The sequence below is a fragment of the Corticium candelabrum genome, chromosome 12 (assembly GCF_963422355.1).
Source record: "Corticium candelabrum chromosome 12, ooCorCand1.1, whole genome shotgun sequence".
In the NCBI taxonomy this organism is placed as follows: Eukaryota; Metazoa; Porifera; class Homoscleromorpha; order Homosclerophorida; family Plakinidae; genus Corticium; species Corticium candelabrum.
Genome location: NC_085096.1, coordinates 3,888,128 through 3,912,982, shown reverse-complemented (window position 1 = coordinate 3,912,982; position 24,855 = coordinate 3,888,128). Strand labels below are relative to the sequence as shown.

The following is a 24,855-nucleotide window of genomic DNA, read 5'->3' as shown; positions in this document are numbered from 1 at the left end:
TATATTTACATTCACTAGTTTATATTTATTATTTCTTAGCCAAAGCGAATTTACAGACAGCGTGGCAACGCATTGGTTTACTGTGAGCATCCACTTGTGTGTCCAGGAACAACGATTTTAGTTCGCAATTAAAATTTGTCAAAATTAAAATTTGGATATTTGCTTTGCTTCTTGTAATGTTTTGCTTTTTTAGTTAGACAAACGCTTCTTTCATGCTGTTTTGAGGAACTGCGATCGACTTGTTGCGGATTATAGATGTCATTTTGTTACTATAATCGAGCTACTTGTAAAAGATCTATTACTAAACCCTACACATCGATTGTCTTCTATGTGACCACATCACACATGATAATATGGGTGCGTAGTATGATATGCGAGGTACCGCAATGTAAATTAAGTTCATGTATAAGGGCGGGTTAACAATACAAGACGACTGTCATCCAAGCATTTTCAAGACGTTGGAATTCGAATAATCCAGAGCTCTAGTCTAGAGTCAACGTACCGCAAGGTCGGAAATGGTCCTGTTTCACTAAGAATAGCTCGTCCAGACATATCGGTATCTAAGTCGATTGATACACATCTCAGCTCAGAGCAGGTAGAAGCAGCGAATTTGGGATGATGAATGCCGTATTTCCGGGTATAGAACGGCGGAGCTCTTGCAGTTTCTGCTATGTGCCTTTGAACAGTTTTGTTTGCGCTGGGATCAAGTGCAATTTGTATAATTGAAATTCTTCTAAAGATTTCTTTAATTTAATTAAAATCTTGCATCTAAAAGTGTTATACTTCAAGATGTATCATACATTCTTCGGATCCAAAATTTCCAGGTTGGACCAACCTACCACTATGTATCACTAGCATTGTAACACAACGATAGTCTTTTCTGAACAAATATAGTTTTCTATTCAAGTAAATCATAACATATACTCCACATATTCAAGTATTAAACTACTTTTGGACAAATTTTGTTGATGGCCATTTGAAAGAATTATCGACATGACCCAAGTTAGTCATCTGAGAAAATGGAAGCACATCATCTGTAATATAAATCTTCAACATAGCTTTAACACAAAACATCTCTCGCTACACAAATCCGTCATCGTCCTTAAGGCTTCTTTGCCTGTTGATGACGTGAACGACTGTCTAACGTATTAATTTTTCTTCTGGTTTGCCTCCCTGGTAACTCTGTTTCATCTGTTGTGTAATCTTCCGTACGTCAATTCTTGACAAATCGATGTATGAAATACACCATAAGCATACCGTAATGACCAGCACTGCATGAACATGCAGTTGTAACTATATATATATATAAGAGAATTATAGTGGTATGTTTTGACGACAACAATGGCTCTTTCCTGCCACAAGGAGAAGTCTTATTCAAGTCGCTGTCGACGTCCATATCAAACAAAGAACTACTTTGCAAGGACAATAAGTCAACTCCATTAAGTCAATGACTATAGACCTGTCCACACTCAATCAAAACGGATCGCGATCCGATTGGGATAGTGAGCGTCCACACTGCGCTTTGAAAACGCTACAGTACCTCCGCCTTTCGATATCACGTGAGTGATGACCGATGTGTACGTGTGGCTTCTTAGCTTGTGGAAAGGGTTGAAACAGCGACGTAAGGTGAGCGAGAAATAGACGAGTGAGAAGTGTTTGATGTTCCGACTACATGCGTAGAGTACGTAGAGGTCACGCCCACTATTTCTAATTGGATTCAACCGATCGCAATCAGATCGCAATCGAAACCACCTCGCGATGATTGGATTTATAGCGATCCGGGATTACAAATGTGGACAGCGTTGCGATTGCATTGCGATCGGATCACGATCTGGGTGCCAGTGCATGCGGACAGGCCCTTATAACGTACTCAAACAAAACCACTAAAAGGGGAGATCAATGATACTCTAAGGTGACGTGACTGACAGATGACAACTAAATCATAGTACGATAAGATCAAATTCAACGAATTTTACTTATCACCACTATGAGTATAACTAGCTTTCATTAATTAATGTTAAATACCCCACGCCTGGTAATTGAAACCGAACGCAGATACCCATGAGCCACATTTACCTTCGTCTTCAATACAATAGGTATCTCGTCGTCGTTTGTCTGAAATTTACATCCAATAGCAGTTATAATTACCGATATATTAAGATAGCTATAGTGCTCTGTTTTGACCGACGAGGTAGCTAAGAAGTACAAGAAGTGAATCGGTCGAGTGGGTTGAGAAAACCAGACTGAAATGGTCGAATAAAGTACGATGCCGAACAGACAATGAATACATATACTGAACAGATGTTCCTCCAGAAAAAATTACAAACTGACTTATTGTCTGTGGTATACTATTAAGTAATTGAAATAAAGAAAATCATTTAAACCTAATTTTTCAGATCGATAGAATCTCGCAAAAACATGGTGATGCATGTACAAAAGTGCATTAGCTCTGACTGTCAAGACATTGCAGTATGCACGTTTGATACAATTTCTCTGCCTCTATTGTTCTACAACAATGTGTTATGAGTCAAAATACGATGTCGTCCATCCAGACCATTCAGATCATTGACCTGAAACATCGACATTGACGAGATATGCACGGGTCGAAGCAAGTAATGTGGCCCAAACAATTATTATTATTATTTTAAAGAAAACAAACTGCATTTCCTTTAAAATTAGTTTGGAAAACACGCAGAAAGCATACAGGAGTTCACGCCCTGACCTCCCAAAGGCCTTTTTCAGGTCCTACATAGTCACATTTCTCTTGTTGTGTTGATTTCTTGGGATCATGAGCCTGGCAGTAACTCTTTGGTACTCGTTGTCCAGTTTCATAATTGTAACAGGTTATACTACGAGAACGTGTACGGTCTGCCTGACACTGTAGAAGTAACCACACCAGTCATTATCTATGTCTGCTTATGTACATTGTATGCATATGTCATCATGCCTTACCCGTAACCATGTCCTTGGGACCCATGTGTAGGGGCAGTCATTGCAGTTTCTATATTTATCCGGCCTTTTGATATATTGGTAATCACAATAACGGATATCAGCAGTATAACCATCACACTCACAACTGACAGTTCGGTTCTGGTAGCCAATACAAGAATCTGGATCACAGCCTGACCATTCGCCAACAACATACTGGTAATTTCAAGGGCACGGAATGTAACACGTTCGTTCCTCATCAGGGTATTTTCTCCCAGTTTGGTCTTCACACAAAGTCTTATCCTGGACCTCTTCATATACATTATTTCTTTCACAGTGACATTCAACATTTCTTGATTGTACACCTTCCCCACACCTCACACTGCAATAAGACCAGTCACTGAGGCTGTAGCCATAGTTTCTGCAAACACAGTCGTCATTGCAACGTTGAGCAACTGGTGGCTTTGGATCTACAACTCTTCTTATACAGACACCATCATCTAGTGTACGGTTGTCATGGCTGCATTGACACCTGACAACACGAGTCTGTATTCCATTGCATGGCTTTGAACACTTATCATATGGACCGGTAACCCAAACAGGATCTGGACACGGACACACTGGAGGAGAACAGTCTATTTTTGTGAGAGGCTTGGAGCGTTGGTCACATCTTGTTCCATTAGCCACTGTTCTTTCTGCGTTAAGATAGCAAACACATTCAACCTTCCTCTCTCTCGTTCCAATCTGTTGGACGTCACCACATGTTAGTGAACAATCTCCATAAGAGCCTTTCACCCAGTGGTGACCAACACATGGGCATACAGCCTGCCCGCAAGGTCTTCTGTCAGCTGGCCTGTCTTGTCCAGCACAATCGCTGTCAGAAGTCACTTGTGCTCTCCCACGAAGTGTGCATATGCAATACACAGACCTTGTTTGATCGTATCCACCTCCACAAGAAACTGAACATTCAGAGTATCTTCCGACTACCCATCTCGGTATTTCGCATGGACATGGTCGATAGCATGTTCTTTCAGTGATAGGCTCACTAAGTGTGGGATCCCTAGCACAATCATCAAGAGAAACAACTTCAATTTGAGTTTGTCCATTAGCCTGCTTCTCTTTGAAACACGAGACTGTGCGTATTTCAGTACCCACGTCACATGTTGCAGAGCAGGTACTCCACATAGTGATGTTATAACGACATATGTTGGGTGGGTCACATGGTTGAGTAGTGATTAAGCTTGGCAGTCTGTCTTCACACTGTTTAAGTGGAACTCGCCTCGAAAGTTTCCCTCCACGTGTCAATGTCCCTTTGATACAGATAACGGTACGCGTCTGTTCTCCAGGGCCACACTTGCTAGAGCAATCTCCCAAGAATTCATAGCACCACCTAGTCGGTGCTGAACTCGCCGCACCCTCTACCCACCTAATCAGTGCAAGTAATGGCTCCTCAGTTATTACTATTACTACAGTAGTAATGCTTTATGCAGATAATTACCTGGGAGGGCAAGCAACCCTGTTGCATGGTTTACGTCTTGCAGGAGGTTTGACTTGACCTGCACAGAGATTATCATCCACTACCTCGGATGTGCCGTCCTCGTTTGTCTGAATGCACCAGTAAGATATGACCTGTGAACCTATTAGCAAATAACCCAACGTGAGATATTTGCTGTCTTGTCATGGCGCAAGAACTTGCCTTGTCCGCCACACGTGTGACTGCAGTCTCCCTCAATCTCCTGATACCGTATATCTTGCTCTAAGAAAAGAAGGCACACTATTGACAGCGTACTACACTCGAACTCAGGTAACAATGCAAACCCCGCCTTTTCACGCCCACTAGCACGTGCGAGGTCTATTATTATGCTAATTCATTACACCTTAAACAAGAAGTTGCACACAATGCATGACTCAAACATGGAGAACGCTCTTAGATTCTGATATGATTGATGTTGCAACTGTATCTCTGTTGCCCCGCTGCTACAGAATCTCCACAGAAGCCTTTTCCACGAAACGTAACACAATTTGCAATGCAAGTATTCAGAATCACTGACCTGTAACTAGGGTAGGCAGTTCAGTCGAACCACTGCAATCTTCTGTTTGAAGTGCACCAGAATACAGCAGACAAAAGAACGAGACAATGGACAGCAGCCTATACTGCGCCATGTCTGATACAGTACAACTGCAGCTGAGCAAAGGCACGCATGCGTACACGTGAGCGATATGAACCCTTCGACAAGTTACAGCTGTTTACTAGCATGTAACTACGAAAACACGTTCAGCATACTTTTTTACGTCTTATACTTACTACAGCATCCGTTTGCCGCTAGTCTAGCTACGACTTCGATATATTTCCATTCTACTACCGAAAGAACCTTACCTAGAACGTTTAGCTCGCAGCTCTGCCGTCTACTCTAGAGCATGTGTGCGTATATTCCTCAATTCCAGACATGTTATCGTCTCTCCACTTCGTGGTGCTTGTGTAGTTAATTTGTTAATTAATATAAACTACTTAATTAGCAAATGTCCAATTTATCGGTTTGTTAATGTATTGATTAATTACGTTAATACCTATGCAATAAAACTCTGGCACTTGCATAAGATGTGAATTATATCATAAGCAACAGAAATGGAATACAAATAATTGGTTGAAGACTATTAATTCTCTAGAGCAGCCAACAAATTTTGACCGTGAGAGGTTTTAGAAACGAAACAAATAGTAGCATTGCCCACGGAAAAGCAATCGCAAAGGAAGTTACAACAGCTCCACCGAGCAATGAAGACTTGATGTCAGTAGTCATGGCTGCTTCTGTTCAGTTCTAGATGCACTACTTTGCCCAGTTGGCCCGTTTTGCAACACCTATATGCGAACGCATCTGTCGTACACAGATTGTTACGACGAACAAAGCTGCATAACATAGCATTGTAGGAATCTTTACAGTTGCACACATCACCTAGCACAAGAGCTGATCACAGAGTATGCTCAGAACGTTAGAGAGATCGATCCTTACATAGGAAAGTGTTGCATACTTTGAGATGTCGCGGTCTCGTTCTTGTATTACAGCCCATTGCTTTTATCCGTTTGCATGGGTTTATGCAAGTGACTGCACGCCGTTTCGTGCCGCCTTGGCATGCCTTAGAACACTGTAAACAAAAGCGACTGCACATCGAATCTCTATTCTAACACCTGCAGCCAGTACTAACCCTAGACCAACCCGAAACGGTCCACACCACCTTTTCCTTTGTCCCGTTGTAAAGACATCTCTCTGAAGTGGCAGGTTTCTCATATCAAGTAAATTTATTGCAGCGAGAGTTCTTGGCTTTGTTCCCATATTGGTCTGTTTAGTATGCGGTGCAACGACGACTACAGGTTGCTAAACACTGTATAAATCCAGTATTATACCCGTTGCAACTCGACGATTATCTCTACAAGATTCTTCCTGTTTTGCTTACCTCTTTCCAAGGTGTTGTTGACCAACGGTACTGACACGGGTGCATTCTTTGATGTTTGTTGTCTTATCATTCCTGTAAAGTAGCATTCGTCGTCTGATCTGTTCGCCCATGCGCCTTCTATAAAACAGGTACATGCAACGTTTCTGTATTGGTTTCCGCCGCAGATTTGGGGACAGGATGACCAAGGACCCGTTATGTATCGTGCTAAGTCGCACGGACATTCTTGCCAGTCACAGGAACGCATTACTATTGGTGCAGTCTGTGTTATCGTTGCTTCGCACTCTCTCAATGGTCTGACCATTTGTCGACCCTCTAGGTAGCAATGGCACGACAGAGTTCGCGATTGAGTTCCATTACCACACGTATGGGAGCACGGCAACCAATCTTTTTCTCGGTATCTGTAGTTTTCGCACAAACACTGTCCGCTGCACGTCTGCTGTCGCGATGGCTGCCGTTGGTCTGTCACTTGTCTTACACAAACGCCAATGTCTACTCTCTCTACACCGCAGTTGCACGTTACCCGTCTCGTGCTTGTTCCTTTGCAGGTCGCAGAACATTCGGACCAGTTACCGGTGTCCCATTGTGGCTTGCTGCAAGGACTCGGCGGCTTGTAGCATTCTCTTTGACTCCACGGTTGTGGATAAAGATAGCACCTTTGCGGATCTGGGCTTATCTCTATACTTCCCGCTCGTGTACACTCGCATGTGACTTTTCGTTATTCTATTCCCGTTCTGCAAGATACCGAACAACCTTTCCAGTCTTCCTTCTGCCGGGGATATCTTTTGCAAGGACACTGTGTCTGACCACAAGCCCGTCTAGGAACTGGTTTGTTGGCAACTGTTAGGCAAACGCTTTCTGGAACAATTCGCTGCCGACCTTGTAGAGTGCACGAACACACGACATCTCGTATTTGTACTGCACCAACTCCCCAACTACGAGGGCAACTTCTCTACTTTGACGGTATCCAGTGTGGCAGTTCGCACGGACAATTTCTAAGATAGCAATTCTCATTTAACCACGGCCGAGACAACAGTACGCTGCGAACACAGTGGTCCAAACTAATTTCCTTTTCCATAGCGTTTTCTTCTAGTTTGACGCAGGTATGATTACGCGTTCTGACACCGGCATCGAACGAGACCGAGCAGGCGCTCCATTCAGAAACTTTGTATCTACATCGAGGAAATGGTTCGCAAATTCTCTTGACTGGCGGTTTTCGGCCGAGTTTGTTAGCACACGTGCTGTCGTCTGATTTAGTTCTAATCTGACATGTCTGTTTCGTGCAAACGGTACACCACGGTTGTCCACTAGAATAATTCGGTCGTCACACGAAACAACACCTTGAGCTTCGAAGTGACTCTGAACTATATAAGTCAGTAATACGTAGGCTGACGTCACTTTCGGCAAAGCAAACGTACGTCTGCCAACTTAATTCGGCTAACTGCAGTTTGTTTCGAACGACTTCCATTAACAATAGGTCAACACTCTTCTTGATTTCTCTGACTGCAGATTGTGACCGCGTGTTCTTGATGCTCGGCGCTACCGATCTAAACGCAGACCAATAGGAAGACGGCGCCGGCTTCCATGAAGTTCCGGATGCTGGAGCTGTTGCGGTCCTAGTAGTGTTCTCACTGGTTTCACGTACAACTGGCTGCAGCAAATCAAATAATGTTTTTATACCTCTATAGACGCATGTTTAATTAATCTGTTAACATTGTTTGATTGTTGCCGATCGCAGCGAGGCTTCTAATCCGATTCGCAAAATAGAAATGAGAGTGGTCTCATATGGGTCTTCTTGTATGATTAGTGACTATCTACCTAATTATTATGACTTAGACTCTTTGTGCTTCGGTTTTTAGGGTGGATGTGATATTTGTGTTATCTGTATTATAAAATCAATAGATAAATGGTGTGTGTGTGTGCGTGTGTGTTTGGTGTGTGTGTGTGTGTGTGTGTGTACAAATTTCAAATTTTGCCTCCCCACGAACACGTTGCATGCTAGGACCTACCTAAAAATCGTTTTCTTGTCCGACTACAGATGAGTAAGAACAATTTGTGCAAGTGACCAATTGGCAGCAAAAAACGCTTCATGAACTCTCGTCGCCCCATCCTTTTGTATTGTAGCTAGGGACTGTTTGTACGTGACAACCAAGATACACCTTCAGGAGTTGAATGCCACCTAGAGTCAACTATTCACACGTTAGTATGGTCAATCCTTTACTACACTGTGCTGCATCGTAACACGGTTGATAGTCAATCTTTGCCGATATCAATTTCTATGTCAGCAAATACCATACCACTGTCGTTACAACGGAACTGACTGCATACCTAAAATGTACATTTTAATTGTCTTGATCACGATCACAAAACGGCGATTACCTATACCAGGCCTGTATATGTAACCTAAAGTAGTATGAAGTTTGCATGTTTACTGCTTTGGCAGCTAGGGTTTTAGCAAATACGTATTGTCTAGCTAGGTTACGGCATTTCAGTAGACAGTCTGAAAACTAGCTCGGACGAGTTATTCATGAACGCAAGGCGCCTAAGGATACCGTTGAACTAGCTTTTTACATCTAAAGCTGTTCGAGCTATGCACAAATTAATCTGTCTTGAAAACTCGAGACAGTCGCATGTTGTGTATGGTTTCCTGCATCCGGGGGATTGTGCCGCTTTGACTGAATTACGTTTGTGTCACTTCGGTGAATGTTGAGTTAATGTAGGAGCGTATATGTTATAGTAGTAAAAGTAGATAACTTGTGTTACACGAACACCACATTTTGGCGACGAGAACGGCATGGGAACGACTTCAGGGTGCACCCTCATCCTCCTGTCCTAAGCTTTCAAGGTGAGCCATCGACTGATTGGAGAGTATGGCTGACAGCGTTTGACACGTATTTGACTGCTTCGGGACTGAATGCTGCGGAGGTCAGAGATGAGCGAAAAAGGGTGTTGCTACTTTACTGTATTGGAATGGAAGGACAGTGCATTTCCGCTACACTTGGCACCAGCGAGACGTAAAAGGAAGCGAGAGAGAGACTGACGCAGTTTTTTGGTAAAAGTAAGAATGTTATGGTAGAGAGATACAATCTTAGACAGAGATACCAGCGGCAAAGTGAGTCTGCTAGGGAGTACGTTTCGGCGCTTCGTGAGCTGGCTGTAACCTGCCGGTTTTGTGAATTGCATAATGAACTAGCCCGTGATCAACTTATTGAGAAGGCGATTCACCCAAAGGTTAGAGAGAGACTGCTGATGGAGTTGGACGACATGTCGTGTGATAAGGCTTTGAAGTTGGGTTCTCAAATTGAGCAGGCGCTGCATGAATTTAAGAAAATGGAAGTCAAAAGGGAGTTTGAGGAGGACATTGATGGTTTAGACAGGGAAACTGATGCTAAGGACACACTAAAGGGTAATGTCGTAGGTCATGTTCGTAGGTCGTAGGTCATGTTCGTAGAGTTCGTAGAATGTTCGTAGAGTTCGTAGAGATGGTCCAGCCAGCCACAGAAGCAGAGAATGCGCCAGGAGTTGTTCAGACCATTACCCCTATGTGGCACAAACTATTACTCTCTGTTTTTGTTTAGAACTAAATACTTCAGGTTTAACCATGCCAAGTGCTCCTAAGGCACCCAAAATGCAACGAGACATGATCTATGAAATAATTTAAGAAGGGTTTTCTTTTGAGGCTCCACGGTTTTATTACACATTTGATACTTGCGTGACTAGTTTAGGGTCCCAGTTTGCTTTAGTCAAAAAATCACAACTTGACACTATATGTCTCACAATCCTTACCTTGAAAGTGCACAGGTATAGGTCTTCCTTGCTAGCCAACAATCAGAGTCACGCTGAGATAATTTCAATGCTATATTTTCCTGCTACAGTAATCTTCTGCAATGGTAGTAAATGGTTGTGTCATAAAATGGCAACTTTCATCTGAATAATTGTTGATTTTGGTAAAAGCTGTACAAACCCTTCAACATCCCAAGTCAATCGTCATTTGCGTTATCTTATTTCAACGCAAGCTCGCTACTTCCAGTTATTTCTCTATTCTACTGGCCATTAAATAAGTAAAGGAAAGAAAAGTGACTGTCAGAGTAAGCCAGGAGTACATTGAACATAAATTCACGAATATTACTATACTCGATTCGGGAAAAAGTGAATGGAATGAAAAGCAATTCTTACCTATGCTGATATGAGCATGTCCATGAGGGAAGACATATTGAGATATCTCGAGAACCTGTGAGAATGCTTTTTCCGCTTCTTTCTAGTCATGCAAGTTCACATAAATCACTCCAATAAAATCACAAGCTACACAAACATTTATATAGAGAGAGATATGAGTAATGCTGCTCAACTGAAGCTTGCGTAATTGCGTGACGCTCATGCACAATGCAAAAAGACATCAACTGACGTAACGTCTATTCTATCTACTACTAGTATTATACTCACTCTCCACCATTTCTACTGATGCTGGTGCTTTTTGTGCATGTAGTTCACGTAATGTCAACAGGAACGATAACATTTCAACAAAGTCTTGTTGCTTCCATAAGCAGTTTGCTGCCTTGTTCAATACTATATCAATTTAAGTAATTGAAATGCGACGTAATTCAATTGAAAAACATTTCTTTACCATCCGCAGTGTCAACATAAATTAGTAGAATTTGTTGCAGAGTATTCAAACTCTGCTTGTGCAGCTCCGTCGCTTTCCTAAAATCGCTCTTTTCTTTGTACAACGATCCGAAGAGTACAAGAGCCTTAACAGCTGTACATAAAAGAAAACTTTTACGTACAGAACGACAACGAAAGTATACCGTATATATTACTGCCACTGTAGCTTATGTTGAAAGTATCGAGACACTGAGAGGAGATAGCAGTATCGAAGAAAAACTAAATCATATTCAGTTAAACTACATAAAATGGTTGCATCCTTCTGCGTGATTAGTTTTGTATCTATCCATACAAGTAGTATGGTTACAAAATTAAATTAACGAATAAAAACAAAGAAAGACTTGCAAACTGCTAGTGGGTTATCAATACCATCGATAGCTAGGCTCTAATCCGGGTCGGACAATAGAAAAAGACGTGATCCTATGCACTATTTATACAGCTCCCTGTGTGTTTGTGTGTGTGTGTGTGTGTGTGTGTGTGTGTGTGTGTGTGTGTGTGTGTGTGTGCGTGTGTGTGTGTGTGTGTGTGTGTGTGTGTGTGTGTGTGTACATTAACCCTAGGTTTCTCACTACCAACTCGTCGATAACAATGCGTTTTCTACAAGTTTAGTAGTATGGAAGTGTGTCGAGTTGAAAATGAGACACACGATCTATAGGCGCGTGTCCGCTCTAGCAACTAATCTAGTTTTAAATGTTGTTTAGATCTAATCATGTTTAGAACTTAGCGTGCCTGCATTAGAACTACACATTTTAGTTGGCAGCTTAAACAACTTTGCGAAACCTGATTCAAAGGTAGTTTGGTTCAAGTTGTTTAGGTTTAACTAACACGTGATGATAAATTAAACAAGTATATTCTAAACTAATTTAGAGCAGATCTAGGGCGTACACAATCAAGAAGAGAATACAGCATATTCTATTGATGACTGAGAAATTCTCTGCATGCAATATAGATACATGTTACTGATGGTACTGTTAGTGTGATCACTTTTGCGATAGTGTCTGTTCTTCTCTGTTGTTTTGTAGTAGTTTAAGTCTATGGAATGTTGATGGGTAGATATGTATAGTGATTGCCTCCAGTCGAGATCTCGAATTTCAGTCCCAAACGATTGCTCTAGTGGCAGAATTTACTAGTCGTAATATAGATGACCTTTAACTGCACAAGTTCTATTCCAAATGGAACATCCGTGTATGTCTATCACATAATGACGGAAAACATACCAAAAGTAGTAATCATTTCTACATCTTAAGATTTTTGACTGAATGGTAGGCGAATGGAGGAGGTAGCTGAGAGCTAGATTACACTGCAATCGGTAGACCAGAGAGGCTGTGCTGCACCCAATTAGCATAGGATTCAGTTGGCTGCGTTCGCACACATTGTGGTGCACTTTGCTGCTCTGCTGGATCAGCCAGCTCGATTGTTGTGAAGAGGTACAGCACAACCCTGATATTTCCACATAAAAAGCACTATTCAAACACACTGTCGTTTCAGTTATCCGGATTTTTTATAGTCTGGACAATCTGGCTTCCGCTGAAGAAGTCAGGCTAATCTGGGGTTGTACAGTAGTAGGTCCAGAGTAATAGCAGAGTTACCCAATTACACATGAAAACGACAGATCAAATTCGTTCGTACTCATCACGAATTCGTGTTTTCAATGAAAATCGGTGCTTGGGATGTTCGAATTCATATGTTGTCAGTTCAAGTTTGTAGTTTGTCATTTGAAATTGGCATTGTGTCCAGTCAGATTCATTCAGTCTTTTCAATTGTTTGTAGGTCATTTCAAGTTCATTCAGGGTTAGTTTCAAATTGGTCATGAGTTATTTGAAGGAATGAACTTGAACTAACAATGTATAAATTTAAGCTGAAAAAATGCCAATCTAAATTGACAGAATGCAAATTTGAGATAACTGTGAACAAATTTGATCTGGAAATGGTGTAGTCTCTCTTAACTAGACAGTTTGAGTACCACTATGGATTAGGGAGAAACACACTGAGCTAAAATGGTACAGCCAGTACAACAAGACAACCGGAAATGCAACTATTTGCATGAGTGTGGGGTTGGCCAAAGGCTACAAGAATGTTCACATTTAATTATGACTTATGTGACATCATCTTTTTTCACAAATTCACACATACAGACTTTACACCTGTAAAACATCTCAATTACGTTTATCTAGCTTACATCACTGAACAAACAGGCTTTATGTACAATGCAAGTAATTAAGCGCATGGAGGACTCTGCAGCACGAATTTGCATCAACCTTACTAACTACGCATAGACAAATATTTGTTGCTCAAATTTTTTACCAGTCAATGCAACATGTGACTGCATTAGATTTACTATTTCCTGCCCTTTTGCACGGAGAACACTAATACCTTTCGTTTGCTTTGGTGGACTAAACCAGCATGGAATAGTGAAGGTGTGAGCTAGATCGGGATCATCTGTTGGGATGACAGCTTGATGATGACTGTATGGGACTCTTATGACAAGCCTTTCTTTCTACTACATTTATGTGTGACAGCATTTATTGAGCAGCCCAAAAAAACGCGGACAGACAAGATACAGACGACAGTTGAAAAGGAATTGTAATTGCCTTCACCAGCAGAGCCCTGAAATCAGAAGACACATCACAAAATGCCAATTGAAAACAACAGAAATAGTTCCTACTTTAATGAACTTGTGAGCAATGGTTGTAGATCTGATCATCCTGCAACAGAATGAAAACATCAATAACGACATTTAAGACACTTGAAACCCAATAATTGGCAATAATTCTCCAAACCAGGTATCAAGTTTTATGCAAAGCATAGATTTACTGGACACTTTGATAGCTGGATTGTGTTACTCACTACCACTAGAAAACAACAATACTCATCGATGCTGAAACGAATAAGCCCTGTTGATGCTGTGATGCTGAGATACATGTTTTGTCTCAGCCCTGTTTTGACCAACAACTAGAGGTGTAATAAGGTCAGTGGGTCTTTCGGCCATTTCAAATTTCAAATTTAAATTTTTGAAATTTTGAATTTTAAAAATTCAATTTTCCAATTTTTTTGTATTGAAATTTTAAATTTTTGGTTTAACGTTACCAATTTTTAAAAATTTTCATTGAATTTTCAAATTTTAATTTTTTGAAAAATTAAAATCTAAAATTTTATTATTTCAAATTTGTAAATTTTTAGGTGCAGTATATTAGAAATTGCTTTGCCGACGAGAAAGCGGACGTAGTTGTATATATGAACTGATGTCCAGATTTGAACTAACAGAAGATGAACGCTCATACGTTCTCTCAAACAATTTGAGTACATCAGAAAAAGGAAATTGAAAGAACGAGTAGCTGTGTACGCAGTAGGGACTCAATTGGACTTGGTAGGGATGCATTCCAACGCGTGCTGATACCTTGATTCAATTAAACTAGGCGCGGTTTCTGCTAATCATATCAGCACGTTTTCTCTACCGTATTTCTGCACCTGCAAGTACGCCGCTTCAGACAGTTAAATTAATAATTTTTAGTAACTCGAAGTGCATGGTCGCGTCATTACTGTAGATGTAGGAGTACGATTGACCCAACTGCAAGTTGCACTTCATGTCTAGATGTTGTACATCACATAGAACACTACCCGATAGCGCAGATAGAACGTCTACAACCTCATGCTGTGTCTCTCCTATGCCGTGAGAACAGAACCCACACTGACTACAAGTGAATTACGAGACCAAATAATAAAGGTGGACACGCACGCAGTGCTCATGGCTGGAGGGCGTAGGGAACGTACGTGTACCGTACTGCTGACACGCCCCTCCCCTCGACGGTACCGCGTCCAACTACTACATTTACGTATGTTGTACTGTACCGGCAGACTAGTCGCCAATTCAGTATCAACTAACTACACGAGCAACGTACTGCATGATCGCATAGAGATCATCTAGTATCAGTATCAACATCAATTAGGGGTTTCCTCCAGTATCGTTGAAGGACGCTCCCACACTACACGTAGATCACACGCACACACAATAAACAACGGATCCGAGTCAAAGACAACGTTTAGCACTCGATAGGGGTTGATCCTTAGAGCGTGCGTTGAAAGAGTGCTGTCACATGTTCGGCAAGATAGCTAGCATTATGAGGCTGTGGAAGGCACAATCACGTTGGTGGTCGATTGTGCTTGGAAATTCTCCTGGATTTTGAGAGCTGACAGCGCCGACTAACTAAATTTTAGTAGCTACGTAGTCAGATACGCGAGTTTCCGAACGGCCATGCAAACGCGACAAACTTGGGTATTCCCCAACTAATTAGCAGCACGTACAGTATAGGCACACCGTATCAAATTGAGTCACGGATAAAAGAGAAAGAAATTCAAGTAATGGTGAAGGCTGGGCTATTGCACTCAAACATAAGTTATATACTTCGAAGAAGACATCCTGGAGTCAAAGGTTTTTCTGAACGATCCGCTAGACGATTTTGTCATGAGCAAAACTTTCATTATCGTTCTGCATTATCTGACTTTGGCATGAGGCTCGTAGTCCAGGCAGCTGTTAGAGAAGTAATATGTTCTCATTTTACTAAACCCGCATAAACAGATGGAGACTTTTGCCGTTATTACACGCCTCTACGTAGGTCGGTCCAGCGTACGGAAGAAAGATGATGAAAGGGTATCTTCAAGCAGGAGGACTTAGAGTTGGTGACAAACGCATTGGACGCATTCTAAGACAAGTTGCTCCTGGATAACATGGAACGAGGAAGCAACTAGCTCATCAGCAAATAAATCCTGTGCCTTACTACGCTCAATATCCTGGACACAAAACTCAGTTTACAGTGTGTGCGTGTGTGCTTGTGCTCTATGTGTAGTGCGGGGGCGTCCTTCAATGATACTGGAGGAAACCCCTAATTGATGTTGATACTGACACTAGAGGATCTCTACGCGATCATTCACTACCGTTGCTTGTGTAAAGTTAGTTGGTATTGAATTGGCGACTAGTCTGCCGGTACAGTACGACATACGTGAATGTAGTAGTTGGACGCGGTACCGTCGAGGGGAGGGGCGTGTCAGCAGTACGGTACACGTACGTTCCCTACGCCCTCCAGCCATGAGCACTGCGTGCGTGTCCACCTTTATTATTTGGTCTCGTAATTCACTTGTAGTCAGTGTGGGTTCTGTTCTCACGGCATAGGAGAGACACAGCATGAGGTTGTACACGTTCTATCTGCGCTATCGGGTAGTGTTCTATGCGATGTACAAAATCTAGACATGCAGTGCAACTTGCAGTTGGGTCAATCGTACTCCTACATCTACAGTAATGACGCGACCATGCACTTCGAGTTACTACAAATTAGTACTGTAACAGTCTGAAGCGGCGTACGTGCAGGTGCAGAAACACGGTGCAGGAAACGTGCTGAAGTGATTGGCAGAAGCCGCGCCTAGTTTAATTGAATCAAGGCATCAGCACGCGTTGGAATGCACCCCTACCAAATCCAATGGAGTCCCTACCGCGTACACAGCTACTCGTTCTTTCAATTTTCTTCTTCTGATGTACTCAAATTATTTGAGAGAACAGATGAGCGTTCAATTTCTGTTAGTTCAAATCCGGACATCAGTTCATATATACAACTACGTCCGGTTTCTCGTCGGCAAAGCAATTTCTAATATACTGAACATATAATTTACAAATTTGAAATAATAAAATTTTAAATTTTGATATTTTAAAAAATTAAAATTTGAAAAGTCAATGCAAATTTTTAAAATTGGTGATGTTAAATTAAATATTTTAAAATTTCAATAAAAAAATGAGAAATTGAATTTTAAATATTCAAAATTTAAAATTTAAAATTTTAAATTTTTGAAAGACCCACTGACCTGATAACTAATGTGCAACTGACAAGTAAGACAAGGATATCAAATGTTTGTCAAAATTTCATTATTATTACAAAACCGTTGATGATACACTTTAGTATATGAGACTGTGTGAAATTATTCAATTTGATCATGATCGAACTCTCCCTCTTGACTAGGTGCATCAGTGAAAAGCATCATTGTAAGTTTAGCAAATAAACACTTCCAGAATTCTGGATAAACCCTTTCTTCTGAGTATCTAACACATGATATACAAGGAGATAGACTGCAGAGACCTGGCAAACCATCGTTTACCTGCATGCTGGTAGTGTCACTGAACTACAGGCTACTGATGACCAATGTTGAATACAGGAAAAAGAAACGTAACTACAAAAGAATGTGGAACCCATTTCAGGTCTAGAATGTTACAGTTCAAAACGGGGTAGTGAGGTAGCCCTAGATACAGAAGTTTAAACATCAACATGCAACATATACATATGTATGGCCAGCATCCTATTTGTTGGACGACAGTTCTGACAACCAGGAGATCTCTGGTTAGTAACAGTTATCGTTCGTGCACAAACTGACCTTTCATCTGCTTCTTTCACCATGCATCCGAGGCCCTCTTCTATATTGATGAGATCCTCAAAGGAGGTGGGCGACCACATACACCTCTTACTTGCAGAAGAGGATGCTCCTCAACAAAAACGAGCCCTGGTCGTGAAAACAAAGCTGAAATAAAAGTAATAGGTAAAAGTCATAACAAGAAATACTAAGGTATCTAAAAGAAGACCATCAGATGACATCAGAAACAATGAACAAATGCCTGGTAAAGATGTACCCCATATAATTGAGTATACATGCAAATCTCTCGCTCAGATGAGTGCAGAAGCCACATCAGACACTGCAGTGTTCACAGTGACTATAGTAACAGGCAATAGCAACAAGCACATTCAAAGCCTAACGTGACCGTGGTGTGATGTGGTGTCGCTGTGGTGTGTGTGTGTGTGTGTGTGTGTGTGTGTGTGTGTGTGCGTGTGTGTGTGAGAGTGTGTGTGTGTGTGTGTGTGTGTGTGTGCGCGTGTGTGTGTGTGTGAGTGTGTGTGTGCGTGCGTGTGTGTGTGTGTGTGTGTGTGTGTGTGTGTGTGTGTGTGTGTGTGTGTGTGTGTGTGTGTGAGTAAGTGTGTGCATGTGCATGTGTTTGTGTGTGTGGGTGTTACACACATTCATATTTCTTGTGAACGATTGCCCAAAGCAAATACACAATACAACGTCACCATACCATACCTGCAATGAAAGAGTTGAGAGTTCAACTCTCTCTCTGTGACCGTTGTAGATGCGGCTTTCAATAATCTCCGGTGAAGATTGCTCTAAGTCATCTATTATAATCTCACTTTGAACGCAATTAATCATCAATAGTGGTGTATCAGCAACGGCCGCTCGCCGATCTTCAGACAACTAAACATAATCTTGACTTGTGATTTTGTTCAAATTCAACGAATAAATTAGTTCCTACAGGAAACTTGAAACAGAAATATTTACACAGCAATGACAAACAGTGACAAGACTAGTCAACAGTTTAATGCAATTGATTGGCACTTAAACAAAAATAACTATTGTGTGTATGAACTACTCTTGACTATTCAAACAATTTCAATCTCAAACCCTAACCCTAACCTTAATAAATTTGAATAACTTAAAAACAAGTCGACCTCAATCCAAAGGCCTGATGCTAAGCTCCAGGTAGGGTTGCCACACGTGCGAATAAATTCATAGTTTACAAATTTGCTGCAAAAAGCTGCCTATGAAAATACAGATGACCTTACAAATAAATAGATGTTCGAAATTGTCGTGGATCCCTGACGAGTGCAGCGTCTCCGAGCTTTGTTTAGGTGATATTCGGTTTCCTTATGCCAAGTTTACTTTTTGCAGATTAACTTCGAAATATTTGAGAATATAGTTTTATAATCAAGCCTCCAATTCACAATGTTCCGGTGGTCGTTTGTGTGCTTCCAAACTACAAGAAACTAAAACCAAAGATGGATGCTTGAACAAACCCAGAAGCGTGCAGAATAGATAATATCTAAAACTTTATTAGCTTCTCTTCGTGGAGGATCATAAGGTGTTGAGCAATGGAGAAATCCAGCACTTCGACTCAGAAATAATAGATCATGAACTTGTAGCAGATACATAAATAAATAAATCGTAGCAAGCATGGTGCAAGTAACTTGTGTTATAAAGATTAGATAAACAGTACAGTGTTGACAGCACTGAATGCTCCTAAACCAACAACGAACATCTAACATATGCTGCTAAGCCTGATTTGTCTATGAAAATGCTGAACAGTAGTGTACGTTGTTCCAACAAGACCAGGTGGGCGTGTCGTCATAAGTGACATACACTTACGCATTTTCAGTGGAAACAGTGTGGCAAACCCTGTCCAGAAGAAAAAGTCATATCACATGCTAGTTATCGTAGCAATAGCACTCAATTGTTTGTATACAGTGTTTGTTGATGCAATTGCATACACTAGAATACAGCAACTCAACAAATTCACTTAGCTTCGAAACCAACTTATTGTATACTTTGTTTCTACCAGGCTCATGAACATACAAGTTGTGGTTGCAGAGTTAGCTGCTATGTATTTATTCATAACGTGTGTTCTTTGCCTTGTACAAAATTTCAATGTGGTACTTTGTGGTACTGGAAACCCTGTCAATCTATAAGTGCATTTTTCTTCAAAATGACGACGTCAACCTAATTTACAATGACAGAAAGCCTAGGAAGTCTTCAAGGCACATATCAGGTATTGTGACCACATAACAATCTGATAGTGTCTATAACAATTTGTTGGTGTGTATCCTCAGATAAACTATAATCAATGCTAATGCATGTATATTTTGCAAACAGTAGACACTGTAAAGTACTAATACAAATTCTTGTCATCAGTCACTTGATCCAAAAAAATTCCATAAACATTTGACCTTTCATAACAAAGTAGCTTTATCTATCAAACGACATACAAAGTTGCTACCCTAACGGCCAGAATAGTTTGAGGTAACAACTGCCCATATATAGTGAGAGATTGATGAATAACAAATTCTTAGATTTGTGGTTACATACAATGCCTGCTGATTCTACTGTTTCTATGGCAATTCACTTGATGTACAATGTCTTCCGCAGGTATTTCATCTACATGACTGTGTTGACGTGTCTGTTGTCATTTGTATCTTTCTTCCTTGCTCTGGAGTGTCCATGTCGAGCAAGTCCCTGTATAGTTGTTCTCTCATGCGATGATGCTCTGATTCTAGGTGTACACAATCCTTCTCCTTAGCACAATCTGGCAAACGTGTAGACTAAAAATGAGTCAAACAACAAAATGAATACCGAACATTCAGATACAGATATGATGCAACCATGTTGTGTGTGTGTGTGTGTGTGTGTGTGTGTGCGCGCGCGCGCGCGTGTGTGTGTGTGTGTGTGTGTGTGTGTGTGTGGTGCGATAGCACAGTTGGTTAGAGAGATACTTGTATCTTATGGAGTGCATACATCCGGGACCTTGCAGTGTTGCAGGTTCAAGTCACAGTAATGGTGAGCTATGGCATAATTTCCTTGGGCATGAAAATCACACACAATTGCCTCTCTCAAATCAGGAGTATAAATGAGTACCTGGTCACTGACTGGGGTGGCAAAGGCCGCCGACTACAACAACCTTCATCAGCAACTGGGGTCTTGGTGGGACTTTGGGTGTCCAAACCGTAGTTGGCAGTGTTCGTGCGAGTACCTGGCCAGGCTCCAGCAGACTGCTTAGCACGGCGCATAGCTTCTGCGTACTGCATGGGAACCCAGCCAACTGGCTGGGGGCGTAACCGTAACGAAAGCAGCCCGTTATCCATTTGCCATTTGCCATTTATCCATTTGCACAAATGGCAAAAATGTGCACGCACGTGTGCATGTGTGAGTATTATAGACGTGTCAGCTAATTGTGACAATACTTGAAACTACTTCACCTGCAAATTATTCATTACTGGGACTGATCGTCTGTAACTACCCTGACTCCATGTTGCGGCATAAGTTCTTCAATCTGAAATCACACTAATGTATTAGAATAATTTAATTGGAGAAACAAAGTAAAGGAACAGACAGACACACAAACTGAAAATAGAACAACAACCAGAGACAAATCAAAAGACAAGCATGTAATACATGAAAACCCATGATGACTACTAATCTCACCTGCGTAACAACATTCTGTTCTTGCATGTGCCTCACTATAAAAGTAAACACAACAAATATCAATGCCTGTAGAACTTTATGGTTCTATATATCTCATCTAAGTAAATTTCATGGCTACAAACAGAGACACTCTCGAATGAACTCTAATTACATGGACAGGGAACTGTAACTCATAATGAAAAACTGTATGTACAACAGTAACTCATACAATTATTTACTCACACAAATATAATTTCCTGTTAATTATTTCCTGTTCTATTGAATCAATATGGTAAAATGCTGCTTTGCAGTATTGGCCCTCAGCTACATCCAAAACAAGGAAAGGACGTAATACAAGTCTCTTCTAATTGCTACAATCATATTAGAAGAATTACGAAGCAACTCCAGTATCCCTCTAAAACAACTCTTGAACTGTAGGTAACAGAGCGGCTGATGGCTGCTCCTTCCAGGAACCAAAGATACCATAGATAGGATAGAAGTCGACAGTACCAACCCTACGAGTTTGTCTCAACCCCTGTTACCAACACCAGCAAGAGTGGTGAGCAGTATGGTGTTGACTGGGTGATGTCGACCCACCACTTGCTTCGTTCCTTCTCGTCGTAGAGCCTCCATTTAAACCAATCAGTACAGTATAGAAGTTGCCGGAGTAGTCACAAGATGTCATGTGCAAACCCAGGTTGGGGATACTGTAGTCGTGTTAAAAATACATTGAGAGATGACAGACTATGGCTGCAATAGCAAGCAACTAAGCAGGAATGCGGGTAATTGCACTATGCTACCAGCCCTTCTGACCATACAAATAAACAAACCTATATAAAGAACCATTCAAACATACATGCACACACACACACACACACACACACACACACACACACAAACACACACACGACAATTTTACCTTCTAGATCAAACTCTTCTTGCGGAATTCTCACCAGCTGCTCATCATCTGCATGATATCTACCACGCAAACCTTGCTGTACAGCCTCATTCTCTTCACGCCACAATTTCCAAGCAAGTTATTCGTACTCACTTCACCAACCGCGCCCACGCCTTCTCTTGCAGCAGCAGCAGCAGCAATCGGTTTCTCTCCATTTCCTTCCGGCTAGTTAACAGAAATAATTTGGAAATCAGTCAGAAGGTTAGATGTGCCGTCAGCTGATATGTGAGGCGAGTGAAGTGTTGTCATCGCAGCTCTTGAGAATCAAAGGTGTTCATGTTATCCGGATGTGAACTGTCGGCGCGGAGTCTGTTGCTGTTTGTTTGACTGGTTGCAGCTCCAACGGGTGCAGCTTGATTGGCTGTCTTGTGGACATCCGGGCAGCTGAAGACGGTGCTGTGTGAAGAGACTGACTCTGTGAAAAAGAAGGCGGACATGAAAAATGGACGAATGGTACGGTGTGACGTCTGTCTAATTAACTACGACTTTACAGGTATCGAAATAAACGGTTCAAACTAAGAAAGCATGTTGGCTGTTGAGTTTTACACTGTTAGACGAGCTATTCAAGAGATATTCAAGTTTCATGCACAAATTGTCTCATTGTCTACTAATGCCTACAGCTAGAAGAGATGAGAGTGGGTTGGAACCATTGCAGTCGCGGTGGAAAACACGTTTTCATGCGATTTGTTCAGCTGCCTTTGCAAGTGACTAGGAAACTTGAGGTCATCTCACCTGAAATCGTACTGAATAATCTACCATGGTCGATTTGTTCTGGCTCACTGGGCTCCTATGAGGGAGCCGTTCCCGTCTAGAGCTTTGAAGATAACTGTCTATCTCAAGACAAAGTTGACTTCTTCGTGAGTTATCGAAAAGCACGCTAAAAGGGACTGCCTTGGACTGCTGCAACATTGCGCGCCTATTAGCGAGGAAGTAGCTACTCAAGTGAGTTGTGCAGACTGGGAATAGTTGACCAAGTGGATTGGATCGTTCTTACGGTTTGTTTCCTGATCTGCTGTGAGATTTTGGTAAGAGCCACCGAATGGTAGCCAAATTACAGTAGAGTAGCTAGTTACGACTACAAATCCGACCTCCAGCATGCAGTAATTCTTAACGTGCGGATTTGGACAACTTTTTGTCTGTTTACGTAAGCTCTTGCCAATATCTTTTTTTACTTCTGTAGTTTTGGGATATACGTTGCAGAAATTAATTGAAGCAAGTTGACAATTCTAGAATTGATTGTTTTGAAACCACATGACAATGATATGCACAATGCCGTCTCTGGACATCCAAAATTGGAGAGGCTAGCTGCTATGGCTTAATTAATTAACTTCTAGGACACCTTGGCATCTAATTAGGAGGCCACGCCTCTACTAGGATTGGGGAGGCCGTATGCCGGTCTGCATGCGTAGCTACTGCCACTGGCTACATCAATGTCTTCGCTGGTCATTGCAACAAAATTTATTTCGAAGGTAGGCCCAAACTTGTAATAACTTCAACTGCATGATTGAGAAAGCGAAAGTATTTATACGTGGGGGGGAGAATGGATCAGATGTCTATTGTTGTTGTGTAGCCATACGTAGGCCAATGGCAGGTAGAGAACCAATGATTATGTGGTAAGCACTTATACGCCACTTGTACGTGCCTCCTATATTATAAAGATATTTGTAAGTGGGGATCGATATGTTTGTCAAGTAGGTGGAGACACTAAGCTGGTCGTTCAGATTGAGGCATTGTTATGGTTGAAGTCACATTCCAGGAATACTACACATTAACTAGAGATAGCCTTGAGCGTGGAAATAGCTGTAGGTATACGTATACAGTATGTATAGAGATATCTGTAATTATGTATTCATAAATTTTTATCAATCTCAGTGAAACATTTTAAAATTAGTATCAGTGATGTACAATATTTGTATTTTGAGTTTGGTTTAGATTGAAGTCTGAAAAGTTTAGTATGAAGAGGTATAGAAAGTATGTAAGTGAAAAACAACTGAAAGTCGGTAGACGTTTACTAACTGGCATCAGTCAGATGATGAGACAAATGCAGCTGCCTCCAGCACAAAGACAAGCACAAGACTTTATGGTAGAAGCTGAAACGTTTAGCCAAAACTTCATAGAGATGAAAAATCTCATAAGGCAGAGTGCAGATATAGAATTTTTGCTGCATCTTGAGACATGTAACAAAGGTAAGCTTTTGTCACACTGACTGCATGAAAGTGAGTGCTCACACGTAATGGGAGGCTTAGGACGAAGAAGTTGTGTTGTTGTTGGGCAGGCTAATAAAATGACATTTGATTTCTTTGATTGATTGAATTTTTAATAGATTGTTTATAACTAATTCAAATAATCATATTAATGCTCTAAGTGATACTCTTAACTTAAAGGGGAACTCCCACGAAATTACAAGTAACGTTCTCATGATAGTACTAAGTGCCCTGACTCTATTGGTACCTTTCTTTCTTAATACAACTCTTTCTGAACGGAGAAATTGAGCTTCGAACATGGGGGCGTAACCTTATGGCAGTCGCCATTTTGAAATGATGACGTAGCAATATCTTACTCCCGTATGTTGCTCTGTGTAGCGAGGATATATCGAGGGTCAGTCAGAATTTGAAAGAATGTAGCATCTAATAACACAGTATCTTGGATGCTCACTAAGAACGTCCTTGGGTGTGAGCCGTCTGCGATGCGTGGTAATGTCATTTACTATTACCTCAGGCCATACGCCTACAAGGTTGACTAGGCGGAGAAGTGAGATACAAGGTGGTTTTTCCCAAACCTACCAAGATCTGGGTTGCAAAACCCATCACTGAATCAAA

General features: G+C 41.3%; 2 protein-coding genes and 2 long non-coding RNA genes across 5 annotated transcripts in view; 1 reads left to right on the top strand and 3 right to left on the bottom strand.

The window, feature by feature from the left end:
• The window catches only part of LOC134187892 (uncharacterized), a 16,478-nt gene extending 16,165 nt beyond the window's left edge, over positions 1–313 (top strand). For both annotated transcript variants that reach the window (XM_062656065.1, XM_062656064.1), the window contains exon 15: positions 40–313. In XM_062656065.1, coding sequence (XP_062512049.1) covers positions 40–86 — 47 coding nt within the window. In that variant the 3' untranslated portion in view covers positions 87–313. The remainder of the gene's footprint in view (positions 1–39) is intronic.
• A 2,411-nt stretch (positions 314–2,724) lies between these two features.
• On the bottom strand, positions 2,725–5,123 carry LOC134187810 (A disintegrin and metalloproteinase with thrombospondin motifs 9-like). Its single transcript, XM_062655974.1, has 4 exons — positions 4,980–5,123; positions 4,625–4,684; positions 4,427–4,565; positions 2,725–4,354 (listed from the first exon to the last, which is right to left on the bottom strand). Exons 1-4 carry the CDS (start codon positions 5,089–5,091, stop codon positions 3,154–3,156), a joined length of 1,512 nt encoding a protein of 503 aa, XP_062511958.1. The 5' UTR covers positions 5,092–5,123; the 3' UTR covers positions 2,725–3,153.
• Positions 5,124–5,934: 811 nt separating this feature from the next.
• On the bottom strand, positions 5,935–7,654 carry LOC134188114 (uncharacterized). The gene is made up of 3 exons (XR_009971265.1): positions 6,379–7,654; positions 6,130–6,306; positions 5,935–6,069 (listed from the first exon to the last, which is right to left on the bottom strand). It is a non-coding gene; the product is annotated as an uncharacterized LOC134188114 (long non-coding RNA).
• A 12,118-nt stretch (positions 7,655–19,772) lies between these two features.
• LOC134188139 (uncharacterized) lies at positions 19,773–22,893 on the bottom strand. Its single transcript, XR_009971270.1, has 6 exons — positions 22,769–22,893; positions 22,130–22,451; positions 21,998–22,056; positions 21,100–21,134; positions 20,874–20,947; positions 19,773–20,219 (listed from the first exon to the last, which is right to left on the bottom strand). It is a non-coding gene; the product is annotated as an uncharacterized LOC134188139 (long non-coding RNA).
• Between the last annotated feature and the right edge of the window lie 1,962 nt (positions 22,894–24,855).

What these genes read in the sequence shown, in the direction of transcription:
- LOC134187810 (XM_062655974.1), bottom strand. Translation starts at nt 5,091, where the DNA reads ATGGCGCAGTATAGGCTGCTGTCCATTGTCTCGTTCTTTTGTCTGCTG. An exon ending in ACTGCCTACCCTAGTTACAG is followed by an intron (nt 4,685 to 4,979) that starts GTCAGTGATTCT and finishes TTCTTTTCTTAG; the next exon opens with AGCAAGATATACGGTATCAG. An exon ending in AGGGTTGCTTGCCCTCCCAG is followed by an intron (nt 4,355 to 4,426) that starts GTAATTATCTGC and finishes TGCACTGATTAG; the next exon opens with GTGGGTAGAGGGTGCGGCGA.